Raw genomic sequence first — 16,969 nt, 5'->3', positions numbered from 1 at the left:
CCCCTTGGAAACTGGTATCACAATCACTTCCAAGCCCCCACTATAGAGGGATTGAGCAGTCCATGGAGGCTTCTTCCTCATTCATTTCCCAGGGTTAATGGCTATAACTGGAGCCAACTGTGGTTAGTCTACCTCAGGACTGAGACTTTGAGGAATATCCCCAAGTAGTTGCTGAAACTCCATTTGTTTCGGGGAAATTCCCTGTCTTCTCCAGCCTGTCATGGACTGCATATTTCCACTTTGGTGGAAAAAACATGGCATCTGCTCCTCTGTTGAGCTGACAAGGTTTAGAGCTGGAAACAATTCTTTCTACATGTGCTGAGGGTCAAATAAACTTGTGTTAATGGCAGTTAATCTTATCTATCGTGAAGTTTTCATGGGTTATTGTTAAGAAAGTTTTGCTTGGGTGATAAATAGGGTTACACCTACATCTTTTCCAAGAATAAATTGCTAAAGCATTGGTTAGGTTTGTGCTTTTAAGGATATTTGGGTCTGCTGGTAAAAAATGGTTAAAGTTTTCATGGGTAATTGTTAAGATAGCTTTGGAAATCTCTGGTAAATGTTATTTGAATCTGTTGGTAAACATGATGCTGTCAACCCAAACTCAGGAAGAAAAGACCAATAGCTTTCTTAGAAAGGTTGAGGCTCTCATTAAGTAGATAGCTATCTCCCCTCATTCTCCCGAGGCCAAGACCATTCTTAAAGACCCAATCGGCCCCAAATATTCAGAAAAAGCTGCGTAAGTTGGCTGTTGGCCCCAAGGGGACACTAGAAGAGCTCTAATGAGCTCTAATCAGCAGGACTTTTATAATTGGGACCATTCCAGAGTCAAACCCTGGTTCTCAACAGGGAGAGTCAGGAAGAGAAGCTAAAGAGGAAGTATTGAGTCTGGTTGCAGCCTTGCATGCCATTTCCAGTTTGGCCTCCCAAGGCTCTGGCACCAAATGCAATCTCTGTGGCCGCCCCATCCCCTATTGGCAAAAACCAAGGCTCTTGTGGAGGGGGACACTGGAAATCTGAATGCTTTTAGGGACCGCAATCTGCAAGAGCTCAGGTGGCCAGCACCTCTGACTGGGAATGATGGGGACTAGGGCTCTACATCATGGCTCCCCCGAAGCAGTTCAGCATAGGGAACCCAGAGCCTCAGGTAATTCTGGAAATAGAAGGAAAACCAGTCAATTTCCTTCTTGATGCTGGAGCCCCCTTTTCTATTCTACTCTCCACCCTGGGCCAACTGTCCAACCACTGTGTTGTCATTAAGGATGTCTCTGGGCGACCCATCATCAAATTTTGTCACCTTCTGGGATACACCTGGGGAGATATACTTTTCTCTCACTCTTAATGCCTGAGAGTTCCACAGTTCTCTCAGGTAGAGATTTTAATGCATATTGATAGCCCCTGGGCAAAGTAGCAATTGCCTCCCTTTATTAGAATCTGATATTAATTGCCAGGTCTGGGGAACTCAGGCTGAAGTGGGTCAGGCCTTAAAAGCAGTGTCCATTCCCATACACCTTAAGGACCCCTTCAACTTTCCCTTGACGGAAAGGTTTCTTGGGTATATGAGGAGACTGTTGCTTGTGGATACCAGGATATGGAGAAATAGGAAATTCTTCTATTGGTCTATCGGTTGAACAAGGACACCCAGACGGCTAATACACATCTATGAATGTGGGATCCAGAGTTAGAAAAAACTTTTAAAAATCTCAAGGCCTTACTCAGTACTCCAGCTTTAAAGGGAATGGCCTTGGGTGCCAGGGAGCTAGCTCAACAGCAAATGGAATATTCAAGCAAAGAGTTGAATCTGATCGCTTGTGGCTACCTGGCATGTCTTGGGGCAGTGGTGGCTGCCCACTCTCTTGATTCCCAAAGCTACGAAGTGCTTGTTAGAGGCTGTCTGGGAAGGCCAACAGCACAGTGCCTGAATTTAAAGCCTGAGTCCACCATTCCAGAGTCAAACCCTGGTCCCCAACAGGGCATTAAACAATCCAATTGTGAACCCAGAGAGGAACTCAAACTAGTTTTGAAGTGACAAGACACAGAAAATGTTACTCTTCCTATATCCTCTACGTCTCACAGAAACCGTGCTGTACTCAGTCTTGCACTGTGTTTTGAGCCTTGGCTTTTAAATGCCCTAACCTGCTTTACAGGGAGCCTCACATGGAGGTTGAACCGGTATCTATAAGGGACCCCTCGATAGGTCAGGACGAGAGGAACCCTGACTGCCACTCTCCAACCAGCCCCTAACCAGCAGGAAGTAGCTGTGATGTCATTGCCCTTTTCCCCTAACATAAGTTAGGGTTACCTCTTCAGAGGGGGGAATTATGGGTAAATAAGTATGAGGGTAACCCTCTCGGTCCCCTCCCTCTTTGGGAGTTTTGTACTACTGCTCAATAAACTTCGCTTTGCTGACCACCAGACAAAAACAAAAACAAAAATGGGGCACCTAGCTGGTTCAGTTGGTTAAGTGTCTGCCTTTGGCTCAGGTCATGATCCCAGGGTCCTTGGATCGAGCCCTATATGGGGCTCCTTACTCAGTGGGGAGTCTGCCTCCCACTCTCCCTACCCATAGTCTCTTGCGCACAGGCCCTCTCTCTCTCAAAATCTTAAAAAAAGAAAACATGAGGGTACAAGTTCAAAGAGCAGACAGAAAAATAGCCTTACCCAAGAAGTAGATAATTTCACATTCAGAGATAGGAACAAAGAGAAGGAAAATTTAGCCTCTACTCTATTCAGAAACAGAAATTATGGAAGCCTATGGGAGATGAATGAGTAGTGACAGTGAAGGGGCAGGACTGCAAATAGGAGCTTAAGAGTGTAGAAAAACATGACCTTCACCTTTTAATATGATAGCTTCAAAGTCCTATATGTTCTTAACTCTCAAGTTCTGAGCCATTTCCTATTTTGCTTTAAGAAATTCAATTGGAATTTTTATTGGAAATAAATTTTATTGGAATTATGATAAATGTTTGAGACAATTTGGTAAGGAATGCCATGTTTACAATGGTCTTCATATTGATGACTATAGAATATATTACTCCACTTAAGTCTTTTATGTCAATAAAATTTTAAAGTTTTCTTCATGTAAGTAAGTTCTGCATATTTCTAATGAATATTCCTACAGATTTTTATATGGATATTTTGTTATTATTGCTACTTTGAAAGGGTCTTTTCAAATTTATTTTCTAACTGGTTATTGTGGGGAATAGGAAAGACTGATCTTTCATATTCATCTTTATTCAATCATTTTTTAAGCTCATTAATTCAATTTGTTTTTCTAAGATTCTCTTGGGCAGAACAGGTTTTCAATCACATTATTCTGAAATTATTTCTGCCTTAAATGAAAAATTAGAAGCTCCATTTATATAAAAACATTTGTGAAATAAGTTTTAATTACCTGTAGGTACTTTCAAGTTGTGTATCCAGGAAGGTGTTCTGAAAGTAAAATGTCACACATTCTCCTGCTGGAGGTTTTTCAGGAACTTCAGGCAGGCAAAACACCACCCAGGAGTGAACTTCAGCAAAACTGAACTGGCCCGTTAAAGTCAGTGTATTCATGGGTCTGTAATTTAATAGTGGAGGTACACATTTGTGTGTGGGACTAAATGGAGGTAATTTATGTACACAACACATGAACAAACAGAATTCTGCAATAGTGGTTAAACAAGTATAAAAGTATCCACAAAGAATTTCATGGAAAAAGGAATGCTCGCATCTGTGCTTTTAATATTCAATTAACAGAATAGCTTTACAAATAAAATTCAGTTTATTCAGGTAGACTTCATTGTTTAAAAGTTCATCTATATAAACTACAAAACACACTTACACAATTTCCTGAAGGAAAGAATCAGCATAATGTGAAGGCAAGGAATTGGGCTTTCAAGTAAAATAGGCATGGATTTGAAACCTTGCTCCATTATTTAGTAGCTGTTTACTAGCTCTGAGCCATTGGACAAGTTAGAGAAAAATACCTGCTATCTTGCAGCGATATGCAATAATACTTTCTGTTTTGCAAATTCACACACAGACAGACATATGCACATATACACAAAAGTCTGTAAAATAAATTTAAAATAAATCAATTGGATAATTATAAACAGTTAAAACGCAAAGTTTAAGGGATTAAAGATTCAGGAATTTTAAGAGGATACAGGATTAAGGAATATAAGAACTAGAAGGGGCTTGTGATATCAGCCAGACCAGCACTTTCATTTGCAGATAAGTAAACTATAACCCAAAGAAATTAAATGCTATTCCCAATGCCAAAGAAAAACATTAGATAAAATAAAAGATTATAATCTTAGTCTCTTTATTCCTAGTTTGCTGTTCTTTCCAGCACACCATGCATGCTACCTTCACTAACAACAACTTAGACTTTAAAACAGGAAGATACTGCAAAGAGCATCTATTTAATGTTTTCCAAAAATCTTCCTTAGGAATATTTTTCCCTTACATCTTATTTAAATTACATATCTTTAAAATTACAAACTGCAATAGAAAAAAATATGGACTTTGGCTTCTAATCATAGTAACTGTTTCCTGTCAGCAAGTTACTTTTCCAAGACTCCATTTCTCATTTGTAAATTGGAGACATTACTACCTGTCTTGCTTACTGTCAAACTTAAATGATATTGCCTATGCACAATGTACAGCTGAGAGAAAAATATTTAGTAACGGTTATTTCTTTCTCTTTTTCATTTAAGCCCATGCCCTCTCATCTTTAGGAAAGAAAATGAAAAACTACCAATAGGAGGATGCTTAAATTGAAAAAGCAGTCAGAAATAAGGGACTATCACAACCAACTGCTTTAATCCCTGAGGTGAAATAGAAAGCAAATATAATGTTTGAGGCTAATATTATAAGATCCCATTCACAGAGCAACTCAAATTCTAAATCATATTTATTCATCATAGGTATTTGGGGGAGAGAGCTATTACTCTACTGATAGCAGAATGGTAATATATGAGAAAAATAGGAAAGTTCAACTCAAACAACCTTTAAAAGAAGACCAATCTTATATTAAAAAATATGAATCCATACTGTTTAAATATTTAATTTTTAAAATGTATAAACAGCTACTGGAATTTATACTGTAAAAATCAGAAGGAAGTTTATTTGCATTACAGAATATCCTAAAAAATAAATTCCTACCTCCTTTGTCCTACCTGTCATGATCAATAAAGTGAGTTCTTTGATGAAGTGAAAGGGGTTTGATAAGGTATTGGCGGACCTGACAGGTTTTAGGTTGAATCCTTGGAGTCACGTATGCTTGAAGTGTGCCATACTGGCCTTCAATTGAACGAATCTGATTTAACACAAAAGAGCAAAGAAAATAAAAATAATCTAGCAGCATAACTTAAATGTTATCTTAAAAATGCTCAACAGAAGTAATCAAGTAATTAGACCTTAATATCCTCTGTAATATTCTGAAGTAAATAATGACATTATATTAAACAACTACTTTTTACCTAGAGTAAAGGAAAAATTTAAAAGATTTTGGCTGTGAAAAGCAAACTTTATAAAAGTTATCCCCATCACATACATTTAGGTGATCTGTCTACACTTAACAGTGCTATGCTGTTCCAAAAAACAGATTCTCACATACTACCCACTACATCTAAAAACAAAGGTATATATTTCATAAGATTCACATAAAAAATGGTTAGAATTTACATTTTTGTTGAGGGGATAAGTGAGTTTTTCAAATAACTAAAACTTAAATGGAATACTTCATTTCGCATGAGGGTATTACAGCATACTTATTGTTATAAAAATCTATTGACAGAGGGGCGCCTGGGTGGCTTAGTTGGTTAAGTGTCGCTTTCAGCTCCGGTCAGGATCTCAAGGACCTGTGATTGAGCCCCCTGTTGGGCTTCCTGCTCCATGGGGAGTCTGCTTCTTCCTCTATCCCTCCCATCGCTCTGCTCTCTCTCTTTCTCTCAAAATGTTTAAGAAAAAAAAAAATCTATTGACAGAAAAAATGTTACCGAGAACTTAATTCTTAATTTTCTATGAAATCAGAGAAGTATATACCATCTAAATATTACATATTTGGATTAGGAAGTTCTTTTGAGCTATTTTAAATATACCTGGTTGGATATCCTGAGAAATCAGAACATTTACCAGAAAATAATAATTCATTAAACTGTGAAGAGCTAATCTTAGAGGAGTTGGAAAGTTGTCCAGCTTCTCCCTCCTGGCCTACTTTCTGCTCCTCTCAATTCACATTCATGAGATAGACTGTAGTACTTGTATTACAACGGTAACTTCTCTAACCTAGCTGATATTTTAATTTATAGTTTTCTTAGCATGTTGCAGTGGTGGGGGGTGGCATGGCAGCAAATCAATGTTTTACTTCAACATAAATAAAAGTTTAAAGCAAGGTTTTTTGCATATGTTACACTGCAAATATTGCTCTAAATGAAAACAGGAAAGATAAAAAGATAAAAAATGAAAATACAGACAAGAAATAAAAAATACATCTGATACAGCTATATTTCAGGGTTTCTTTTTAAAAGGTAAGTTTACACTGGCACGTAATTTTTTCCACTATGAAAAATCATATTGCTTTTCTTGAATATAACAATTCATATTCATTATTAAAAATATAAATAAAGAAAAATTAGGATGAACATATAAGTCACCAAAATCCTGCCACCCAGAGATGATCATTATTGCTATTTTGTAGTCATGCCTTCATACATTCCTCTATGCAGATGTACAAAAACTAAAGTAAAATATCATATGAATAAATTCTATTTATATTATAGACATCTTTATTTTTATTTCTAATATCACTTTTTCCCCTTTGCTTCTCCTAATGTCATCACATCCCACCCACTAACATCCCACCCATGCTCTCCCCCTACTGCATAATCTATCGGACCAGAGAAGTGTGTTTCTTTTCATACCTTTCTTTCATATATAAGGATTTTATGCACATTTTGTTTTTCATGAAATTCACTCCATGTTAACAGGAATAGATCAGTGAATATTTTATTGCAGCTGTGCTATATTCCATGGAAAATGTTATAAACAACTATTTATTCAACCATTCAATTATTAAATATTCACTCTGGTTCCACTTTTCTGCCTCTACAAACAATGCTGCAGTTAATTAAGTACATATCTTTCTGTATATTACTGTAATTTTATTGCTATAAAATAGATTCCTCCAAATAGGACTATTGCCTATTTTTCTAAAGTGGCTATAACAATTTTTATTTTCTTCAGCTATGATTGAGAGTGTCCTTTTTCTCAACCCTGCCATCTGGTGATGTTGCTTTTTAAAGTTTTTTGCCAATCTGCTAGATCCAGAAAATGTTTTTTGTTTATTTTCATTTGAATTTCCCTAACAATAAGGTAGAACATTTTCTTTTAATATTTCTTAGCTATTTTGACTCCTTGTATGAACTGTCTATCCATATTCTTTGCCTACTTTCCTTACTGGGTAGTCTTTTTTATTGATTAATAAAGTTATAGGCAGTCTTTATATTTTTTTGATATTCACCCATTACCTAGAAGACAACTACATTTTGTTTTTAAAAATAATTAGGCACTTAACTCATCTGAATTTATTTTTTATAAATGGTATTAAGTTAGGAATCTACTTAATTTTCTTTCAGATAGATGCCAATTGTGTCAACACCAATTTTTAAATAGGAAATGTAATTTAATAGAATTTTTCCCTACATAAAAATGCCATGCAGAGTACCTAGGCAGGTTGAGCATCTTGCCTTCGGCTCAGGTTATGGTCCTGAGGTCCTGGAATTTAGTCCTGCATTGGGCTCCCTGCTCAGCAGGGAGCCTGCTTCTCCCTCTCCCACTCCCCCTGCTTGTGTTCCCTTTCTGGCTGTTTCTTTCTGTCAAATAAATAAATAAGATTTAAAAAAAAAAAAAAAGTCATGCATTAAATTTCTATAAATGTGTAGTGGGCTCTTTCTAGACTATTCTGTTGTAGCCCTATTTAATTAGGCCTTGTAAATACCCTACATTATTTTTATTATAGTAGTTTTTTGGTACATTTTACCATATGGCAAGTTAAGTTCCACCTTTTTCTTCTTTTTCTCACATCTATTATCGCATCCAATTTTAAAAAAAGAACACAGCTTTTTAATATTTTTAGGCCTACTTCCCAATTTAATGGCACAGTCTTATTCAGTGGAAATGTAATTTAAAATGCTTAATTAAGTTACATAAAAAATTATTCCAGTTTTTAATTTTTCTTTCAAAATACACAAAAGGGAACTTATGCAGACTAAAATAAATTGTTTAGGAAAAAACCCTACATTTCACTGGAATTTCCTTAACTAGATGTGAAAAAGTTATTATGTAACAGCATCTCTCTTGAAAAAAAAAACGGGCTTTGAGTCTGAACATCATCAACACTATGATAAAAGTTGTAGTCCTTAATATTTATATCATAAATAAATCAAAAATAATTTTTTAAAAACCTCACACAAACCAAATAACTAAAATACATTTGTGTGCTATAATCTTTAATTATAATTATAACTAAATTATAAAATTATAAATTATAAAATTAAATTAAAATCCCTTTTAATTATAAAAGAGATCATGTTACTAAATTCCTAAAGAAAACATTAAAAGATTTTGTCTAGAATAGATGGTAATCAATAACTTTGGAAATCTGGGTGGTAGGAAAATATAGGGCAAATGCTCAGATACTTCAATAACCAAATTATGGACCATGACTGAATCAAACAAACTATAGAAACAAGAATCAGTGAAATCTAAATACTGAATATTTGATGATACTAAGGAATTATTGTTAATTTTCAATAACTGTCAATTAACAATAATTTCCAATTATTGTTAATCAACAATAATTAATTTTCATTAGGTGTGATAACAGTATTGTGGTTATGTTTTAACAAATAGTTCTCATCTTTTGGACATATGTACTGAAATATTTACAAATGAAATTATGAAATATCTTGTATTTGCTTCAAAATAATTTAGAATGGACAGTGACAGTATAAACAAGAATGCCATGAGTTGATGACTGTTGAAGATTAAGTTATTACCTTTATGTATGTTTGAAACTTTTCCATAATAGAGAATTAGAAAAAAAAAAATTCCACTCAGAGGAAATTCAGGATGGGTAATTTTAGAGAAGTCAATAGCAGAGATAATGGTTGGGGCTGAGTTAAAACATTAATGGTCATCCAAAAGTCTTTACTCCAAAATGACTCATTTCAGGGAGAAAATAATATAAAGAGACGATATCATAGCAAGGTATAGCATAGGGAAGAAAAGTTCAAGCTTTCAATTAAAGGTAATTTCAAACGTTTTTACCTTGAGTTCCAGCCTTGTGGTATTTGCCTGGCACCGATAAGTAGCGAGAAGAAAGTTGTCATTTGACTGGGAAAAATTCAAAGTTGAGGAAGAAGGATGAATTCACGTTTTTAATAATAAAAACATCAATAATAATAATGGTTACCATTTACTAAGCACAATATCATTTGGGTGACACTCAAGATAAGGGCTATTTGTATTCTTGCAAACAACCCTATGTGAAGTTTTACTAAGTAAGTTTTAACAGATACAGAAATAGCAGCATTACAGGTTAATAAAATCTCCCAAAAGCTAGTAAGTAATGAAATTAGAATAAAAATTCATATCTTTTAAGACTCTAAAGCTCATGCTCTTTCCATCCTGATCTTCTACAATAACATTTAAATATTAACTGTCCTAAAAATTTAACTGACAGCACACACTTCTAATGTTTATATCAAAAGACAAAAACATCAGTGTTTCAGGCTGTCTTTGACTTTAACAAATACTTATAGAGGACTAAGAAATATCTCCTCTCTGAATTTCCAGCAAATAGCACAGTTCCAGGGACGATAGTGTAAACATTCAATACATGCTTGTTGAAATAAAATTGGAGAGGTTATTTCAAATATTACTTCCTGAACCCAAATATTAAACTACTAAAAATAGAGAAATAGATCTGTGTGCAGGAATTTCAAAAACAGAGCAACATGAAATATTTAGTACTCAATTTTCATGTATTGCTATTTCCCTATTTTTAATAAATAACTGAATAAAAAGATAATATTAAAAAGAAAATTTGAGCATTTTAATTTCAAATCACTTAAATTTAGTAAACACAGAATATCAGTCCACCTAAAAATAAATATGCTTTCATATGAGTAAAAAAAATGTTACATACTTAAGTATTTATGGCTAAGATGATAAAGATTAAAATATATGAAAGTTCTGGGATTAGGTTTGGGATGGGAGAGGGAGAACAGCATAAAACAAGATTGGTCATTTGTTGAAGTTAATGATGAGTACATGGAGGTTATTACACTACTGTCTCTACTTCTGTATATACTTGAACCTCCATAACAAGGTTTTTTTAAAAGCCATCATTAGAGAAAATAGGTTTTAAATTAGTATAAAATACTCATTTTGAAGAATCCTGCAGTGTGGTAATAAAATAAGTTAATCTTTTACAGCAACTAGGAAATTAAAATTTTAAGATCAAGATCTTTTTTTAAAAGATTTTCTTTATTTGAGAGGGAGAGAGAAAGAGAGAGAGAGAGCACAGAGGAGGAGCGAGAGGAAGAAGCAGGCTCATTGCTCAGCAGGGAGCCCGATGTGGGGCTTAATCCCAGGACCTGAGATCATAACCTGAGCTGAAGGCAGACGCCCAACCGATTGAGCCACCCAGGTGCCCTAAGATCAACTTGATTTTTTAAATGAAAATAAAAATGTAGGCCCAATCTCTTATGTTTTATTCTTAAACAGGGATGACAAATATGATACATATTATAAAATACAACTTGTAAAATCTCTTATCAAAAAATTTTTCTGGGGCGCCTGGGTGGCTCAGTGGGTTAAGCCGCTGCCTTCGGCTCAGGTCATGATCTCAGGGTCCTGGGATCGAGTCCCACATTGGGCTCTCTGCTCAGCAGGGAGCCTGCTTCCTCCTCTCTCTCTCTGCCTGCCTCTCTGCCTAATTGTGATCTCTCTCTGTCAAATAAATAAATAAAATCTTTAAAAAAAAAAAATTTTTTTCTGTAAAATTATATTAAAAACTATTCCCTAATATAGCTATCAGCTTTGTTCTGCATCTACTCTTTTTATTCCTCCCTTTTTTGTGTGTATAACTACATGTCAACTCCAGTCACCATTTCTTGCTCAGGTTTGCCTTCTTCAATACAACTACTCCAGACTTTTTCTTTACCCTGACTTCTCTTTAGGAGCCACACTTAGGTCTACGGCCATACCACCCTGAACGCGCCCAATCTCCTCTGATCGCGGAAGCTAAGCAGGGTCGGGCCTGGTTAGTACTTGGATGGGAGGAGCCACACTTAGATCTGAGAATGCTAGTCAGCTAGTACTAAGCAAAAAGAAGTGACAGAGTAAGCATATCCAAAAACTCCGACACAATCTCATCCAAGGTACTTTGCACATGGTAAGTACTCAACAAATGTCTACTCCATAAAGGTTAAGCAAGATTCAACCAGCCCAGAAAAGGTGAAAAAGAATGGGGAGAAGGAACAGACCATGTTCAAATGTAGGATGTGTGAAACTATACAGCATTTTCAAGAAATTTTAAGAACTTCAGTTTGGCAGAAATAATATGCATGGGAGGGAAGGTAGCAGCTGGTAAGAGATAAGCAAGAGATATAATCAAGAGCTGACTCATAGAAAGTTGTTATGCCACAGTGAGAAATCTAGACTTACATGTCGCAGGAAATAAGAGATTTTTAAAAAGGTTTTGAGAGAAGAAATGACACAGATTCTTATACTTTATGAAGACCTCTCTGGTGGCAGTGTACAGCAGAGCCTAGAGGTGAGAGGCAATACTGGAGGCAGAAAAACTGGTAGATGAGTAGTTCAAGCAAACATAATAAGGGCCTAGAAAGTTAACAGAAGTGGAAATGAAGGGGCGTCTGGGAACTCATTCCGTTAAGAGTCTGCCTTTGGCTCAGGTCATGATCTCGGGGTCTTGGGATGGAGCCCTGCATTGTTGGGCTCTCTGCTCAGCAAGGAGTCTGCTTTCCCTCTATCCCTCCCCTAGGCTTATGCTCTGTCTCTCTCATGAAATCTTTTTTTTTTTTAATTTTTTTATTTATTCATTTGATGGAAAGAGAGCACAAGTAGGCTGAGAGGCAGGAAGAGAGAGAGAGGAGGAAGCAGGCTCCCTGCTGAGCAGAGAGCCCGATATGGGGCTCGATCCCAGGACCCTGGAATCATGACCTGAGCTGAAGGCAGAGGCTTTAACCCACTGAGCCACCCAGGTGCCCCTAAAATCTCATATGAAAGTAAAAATAAAATTAAAAAATTGAAAAAGAAGTAGAAATGAAGCAGAGTAGAGATATAAGAGCCAAGGAGATAGAACTGGAAGAAACTAGTGACTGACTGGATTTAACAGATGAGAGAAAGGAAGGAATCTAGAACACACCAGTTTTCTGGATTATCCGAAAACAAGGAAAAAGAGCAGAAGCAGATTTTGAGGGAACGGTTATGAAAAAGACTGAAGAAGAAACATCAAACCCTATCAGCATTTACAGACTTTATTCAAAATGGCATAATAGAAATGAAAGTATCTGAAAAATTCTTTATACTTTTCACTCACCTCAGAATCACAGCTGCTAAAGCTGACAACAGCAGAATTTTTATCCACATCAAGTAAGTCTATTGGAACATCACTCTACAGTCAATATTAAAAAAAAAAAAATGGTTCAGATGGAAAACTAAAAATTTTCACAAAACATTTTCTCTTAAAGATTTTATTTATTTGAGAGAGAGAGAGAGCATGCACGCACACGAGAGCTGGGTGAGGGGCAGAGGGAGAGGCAAGTTCCCTGCTGAGCAAGGAGGCAGATGTGGAACTCAATCCGAGGACCCTGGGATCATGACCTGAGCTGAAGGCAGATGCCTAACTACCGAACCATCCAGGTGCCCAACAAAACATTTTCTCTAAGGGTTCTCTTTAGTTCTAGTTCATGGTCATCTTTAAATTTGAGCAAATGAATTTCCTAATTTATATTTGATAATATGTACTTCTAGAAAATAATTATTATAAAGAATAAACATTATCTCACAATGACTTATTTTTTCTTCTAATTTTATCAGAGATCACAGACTATTCATCTCTCACCACCCCCCTTAAAGGATAATCTTCCTAATATGGCCATTCTGATTATATCAGATCATTTTTATCAATTTTATTTTCACCTGTTTTTGATCTCCTCTGGAGAGGCAGTTTCTAGGACAGAGCTATTGCACTCAGTTCTATGTAAATGATGCTCTTCTAGAGTTGTTTAATGCAGCTCTTAAGCTAGCATTACTTAAGACAGATATCAGCCTTTACTTTTTAATTAATAATCTGATCTCTCCTCCACATCTTTTTAAACCTTATCTTCTTCCTCATCTTTATTCTTTTCTCATTATCTGACAGGTTTTCCAACTTTCACTTGTTTTCCATCCATCCTATTATCATCTTTTTCCACTCCCTGAATATCATATAATTTAAAAAAAAAACTAATTAAATATATGGTTGAATGGAGTTGTATATTATTATCCCTAAATTTCACCCTTTGTCATTATCAACTTTGTCTACTGACCTACCTAGAAACTGGTAGCTAATGAGCAAACTGTACTGTAAACTACCATTTTAGAATCTGGAGCTTAAAAAAAGATTCTAATAATGGCATTAAATACTGTAGTTTTCTGTCAAATCTCTTAAAATTCTCTTAAAGGTCAACCTTTAAGAGAAGAACAAAACCTTCAACATTCCTTTCTCGTGTTTCCTGAAACTTAAGTCCATCAGTCTTTTGTTTTAATACTTACAGGATAAATAAAAAATAAAGATGTAATTTAGGTAATCTAGAGCAATTGATTAGCTAATTGAAGATTAAGATAAGCCTTTAAAATTATCTAAACTAAATGCAATATTTAAAAGATAAACACTTAAAGGGGCACCTAGGTGGCTCAGTTGGTTAAGCGTCTGCCTTGAGCTCAGGGCATGATCCCCTCACTCCTGGAATGGAGCCCAGGGTCGGGATCCCTGCTCAGTAGGGAATCTGCTTCTTCCTCCCCCTCTGCCTGCCCCTCCTCCCATTCATGCTTGCTCTCTCTCAAATCTTAAAAAAAAATTTTTTAAACATAAATACTTAAAATTACTGTCTAAAATTAAGTGTCCAGTAATAATTAATGCATATGACTGGTCTGCAAAATAGATCCAATCACAAAACAAATAAATTAGACATTTTGCTTACCTGTATTAAGACATTATCTATTGCTGTCTGTACCTCTAGGATGAGACTGTAGCTGGCATCATCTTTATTTAATGTAAACTTATCATTTACACTAAATGAAGGTACTGCTGATTTTGCTGTGCTTGATTGAGAAGACTGTTGATACTTCTCTCTTTCCTGTAGTACCTTATACTGCAGATGTTCCAGCTCACTCCTAGAGGAAAATATATAAAACTCTGTCACCTAGAAGTATACACATTTGCAGTCCTTAGAATGATTACAAGAATTTGAGACTAACTTCTGCAAAATGGATTTTTATTGATGAACTAGAATTATGACACTAATAGGAACAAAATTTTGTTTCTATGACTGACCAAAAAGAATTCCACATTATTTATCTCTAATCTAAAAATCAAAACTCATAGTTTTAAGTATCAAAGCAGGTTGCAAATAACCAATTCTAACACACAAATCTAGTCACAGTTACATATAATACTAATCAGAAGAGAAACTGTACTGGAGCTGAAAAACATTTAATTTGAAGAAACAAAATGTGTAAAACCAGTAAATATGTACTTTTCAATCAGAATTAGGCGAGACAGACAAAAGGAGGCTGCAGAGTATTCACATTTTGGGGACCACAGGATGATCATGAGCCAGGGGTACAGCTGAAGTTCTATCAACTGTTGAAGAGGATTTTGCTTAGACTGAACTGTTCAGGCATAGCTTCATTGCTTAGAGTTAACTTCAGTTAAAGGGAAAAGCCATACGCAAATGAAGCAAATAGTAACTAAGGAACAACAAGAGGTTTAACCAGCCCCAACTTAGGGGGAAAAGTCTGGGAAAAGCTTGGAGGAAATTTGTGCAATAAACAAAGGAAAAGACTCATTTGTCTAAGAAGTATTTATTGAATGCTTCATATGTACCTGTGTTGCAGCTGCTGAATAAACAAAACAGACATAAGTTTCTCAACTCATATTCACTGGCATCAGGAGATACAGACTGGGTTATAAATGTACGGAATTATATGGAGGATGTGAGATAGTAGACATTAATTCTATTAGGTTTCTATCTTGGTTGAAAGAGCTTGCTCTCTAGGTGGCTTTGCTATAAACTGGCTTATGGTATAAACTTGTGTGGCTTTAGTGAATTAGTACTTTTGGCATTTTGCTGCCTTAAAAACCCGTGTAGCCCTCAAATGCCACCAAACAAAGATTGGCCATTACTGACCCAAGAGGTTGGCAAGGGTTGAAGTAGGGAGAATAGTCATTAAAAGTTTTAGCAACTCCCACTTCTTTGTTATAGAAAGGAATTTTACTTGAGTCCAGTGTCCCTTTTCACAGGACTTGGCAAACTAAATAGACCATAGAAGCAATCCTTGCATCTAAAGGAATCGGTATTACTCATTTCCAGTAAGAAAACTGATAAGCCAAAGTTACAGATTCAGGAGTGTCCATACGAGCAGTAAATATTACTATTAATGAGGAATACAGCAGTCTGTGATGGTTTCCTTCTAATGCCTATGAAGAAAACCAAATACTACAACTATCTATAACTAAATAAGTGAAAAAATACACTTTTTGATCTAAGAAAAAGTTAATATAGGATAAAGTATATAAAAGTATATTTCTAACTTTGAAATACTAATTAGCACTTACTGCTAATTTTCTCAAACTGATAAGTTTTCCTTTAAGAAGGTGACAAATGAATTAAAGGATATATTTTCTTCCAATAAAATATTCTGCTTCTATCAGTAATAAGAAAAAACTATACACTTCATGAAATGAAAAAAAAAAAAAAAAAAAAAGCAAACAAAAAAATCCAAAATTACCTTAAAGAAAAAATTTTATTCTGCATCTCCTGATTAATTTTTAGTTCTTCTCCTGGTCCACTTTCTTTATGTATAGGCTCTGTGGTCAGACCTGTAACCCAGCCTGTAGAGATGAAATTACAATCATGGACCATTAAGTGCTGCTAGTATTAAAAGAAAGCCCAAGTATACATGCCCCTTTGCTCACTAACAGCAACATCATTTAGTCCTAGGACTTAGCCTCCTTCAAAAAACAAAACAAAACAAAACAAAAGAAAGAAATCAAGCTGGAAAAAATTCAAACCATACTGAAATTATGTCAGCATTTTGTGATACTCTTATTTTGCCTGAAACACTATAATTATATCACTAAGGAAATCTTTCACTTCTTATAGTTTTAGTTTTCAAGTATGGAATAAGTCAACACATTCTAGTAAATACTTGATGAATTAAAACAGTCTTTCAAAAATCATTTTCATGGAAAGTAAAAAAAGCTCTGACATTGGCTATTTTGAGAATGCAAATATGACCAACTCAAAAGCAAGGAAATTTTTATAAGAAATGTAAGCAATAACAAAACAAACTAAATTTCAGTCAATATTTCTTTTTAAATCAAAGAATATCATTTAATTTTCTTTTTTATTATTATTTTTATTTCTTTTCAGTGTTCCAGAATTCATTATTTATGCACCACACTCAGTGCTCCATGCAATATGTGCCCTCCATAATACCCACCACAAGGTTCACCTACCTCCTACCCCTCCCCAAACCCTCAGTTTGTTTCTCAGAGTCCACAGTCTCTCATGGTTGGTCTCCCCAACTCACTACTAGAGCATGCTAAATATCCTAACAAGTATTATTCAAATATTAACTGTTTTATAAATCAATACACCCACTCCTTTTCCCTCATTTTTTAATCAAT

The 16,969-nt window shown here is 35.3% G+C and overlaps 1 protein-coding gene across 2 annotated transcripts in view; it reads right to left on the bottom strand.

Annotated features, from left to right (window-relative positions):
* BBS7 (Bardet-Biedl syndrome 7) overlaps nt 1–16,969 on the bottom strand; it is a 44,965-nt gene that overhangs the window by 10,550 nt on the left and 17,446 nt on the right. For both annotated transcript variants that reach the window (XM_059169128.1, XM_059169119.1), the window contains exons 10-15: nt 16,069–16,171; nt 14,259–14,451; nt 12,614–12,688; nt 9,316–9,381; nt 5,163–5,302; nt 3,395–3,559 (exon numbers count right to left, since the gene is read on the bottom strand). In XM_059169128.1, the coding sequence (XP_059025111.1) occupies nt 3,395–3,559; nt 5,163–5,302; nt 9,316–9,381; nt 12,614–12,688; nt 14,259–14,451; nt 16,069–16,171 (742 nt within the window). The remainder of the gene's footprint in view (nt 1–3,394; nt 3,560–5,162; nt 5,303–9,315; nt 9,382–12,613; nt 12,689–14,258; nt 14,452–16,068; nt 16,172–16,969) is intronic.

Source organism: Mustela lutreola, chromosome 1, assembly GCF_030435805.1.
Source record: "Mustela lutreola isolate mMusLut2 chromosome 1, mMusLut2.pri, whole genome shotgun sequence".
Taxonomy (NCBI): Eukaryota; Metazoa; Chordata; class Mammalia; order Carnivora; family Mustelidae; genus Mustela; species Mustela lutreola.
This window is presented reverse-complemented; position numbering and strand designations above follow the sequence as displayed.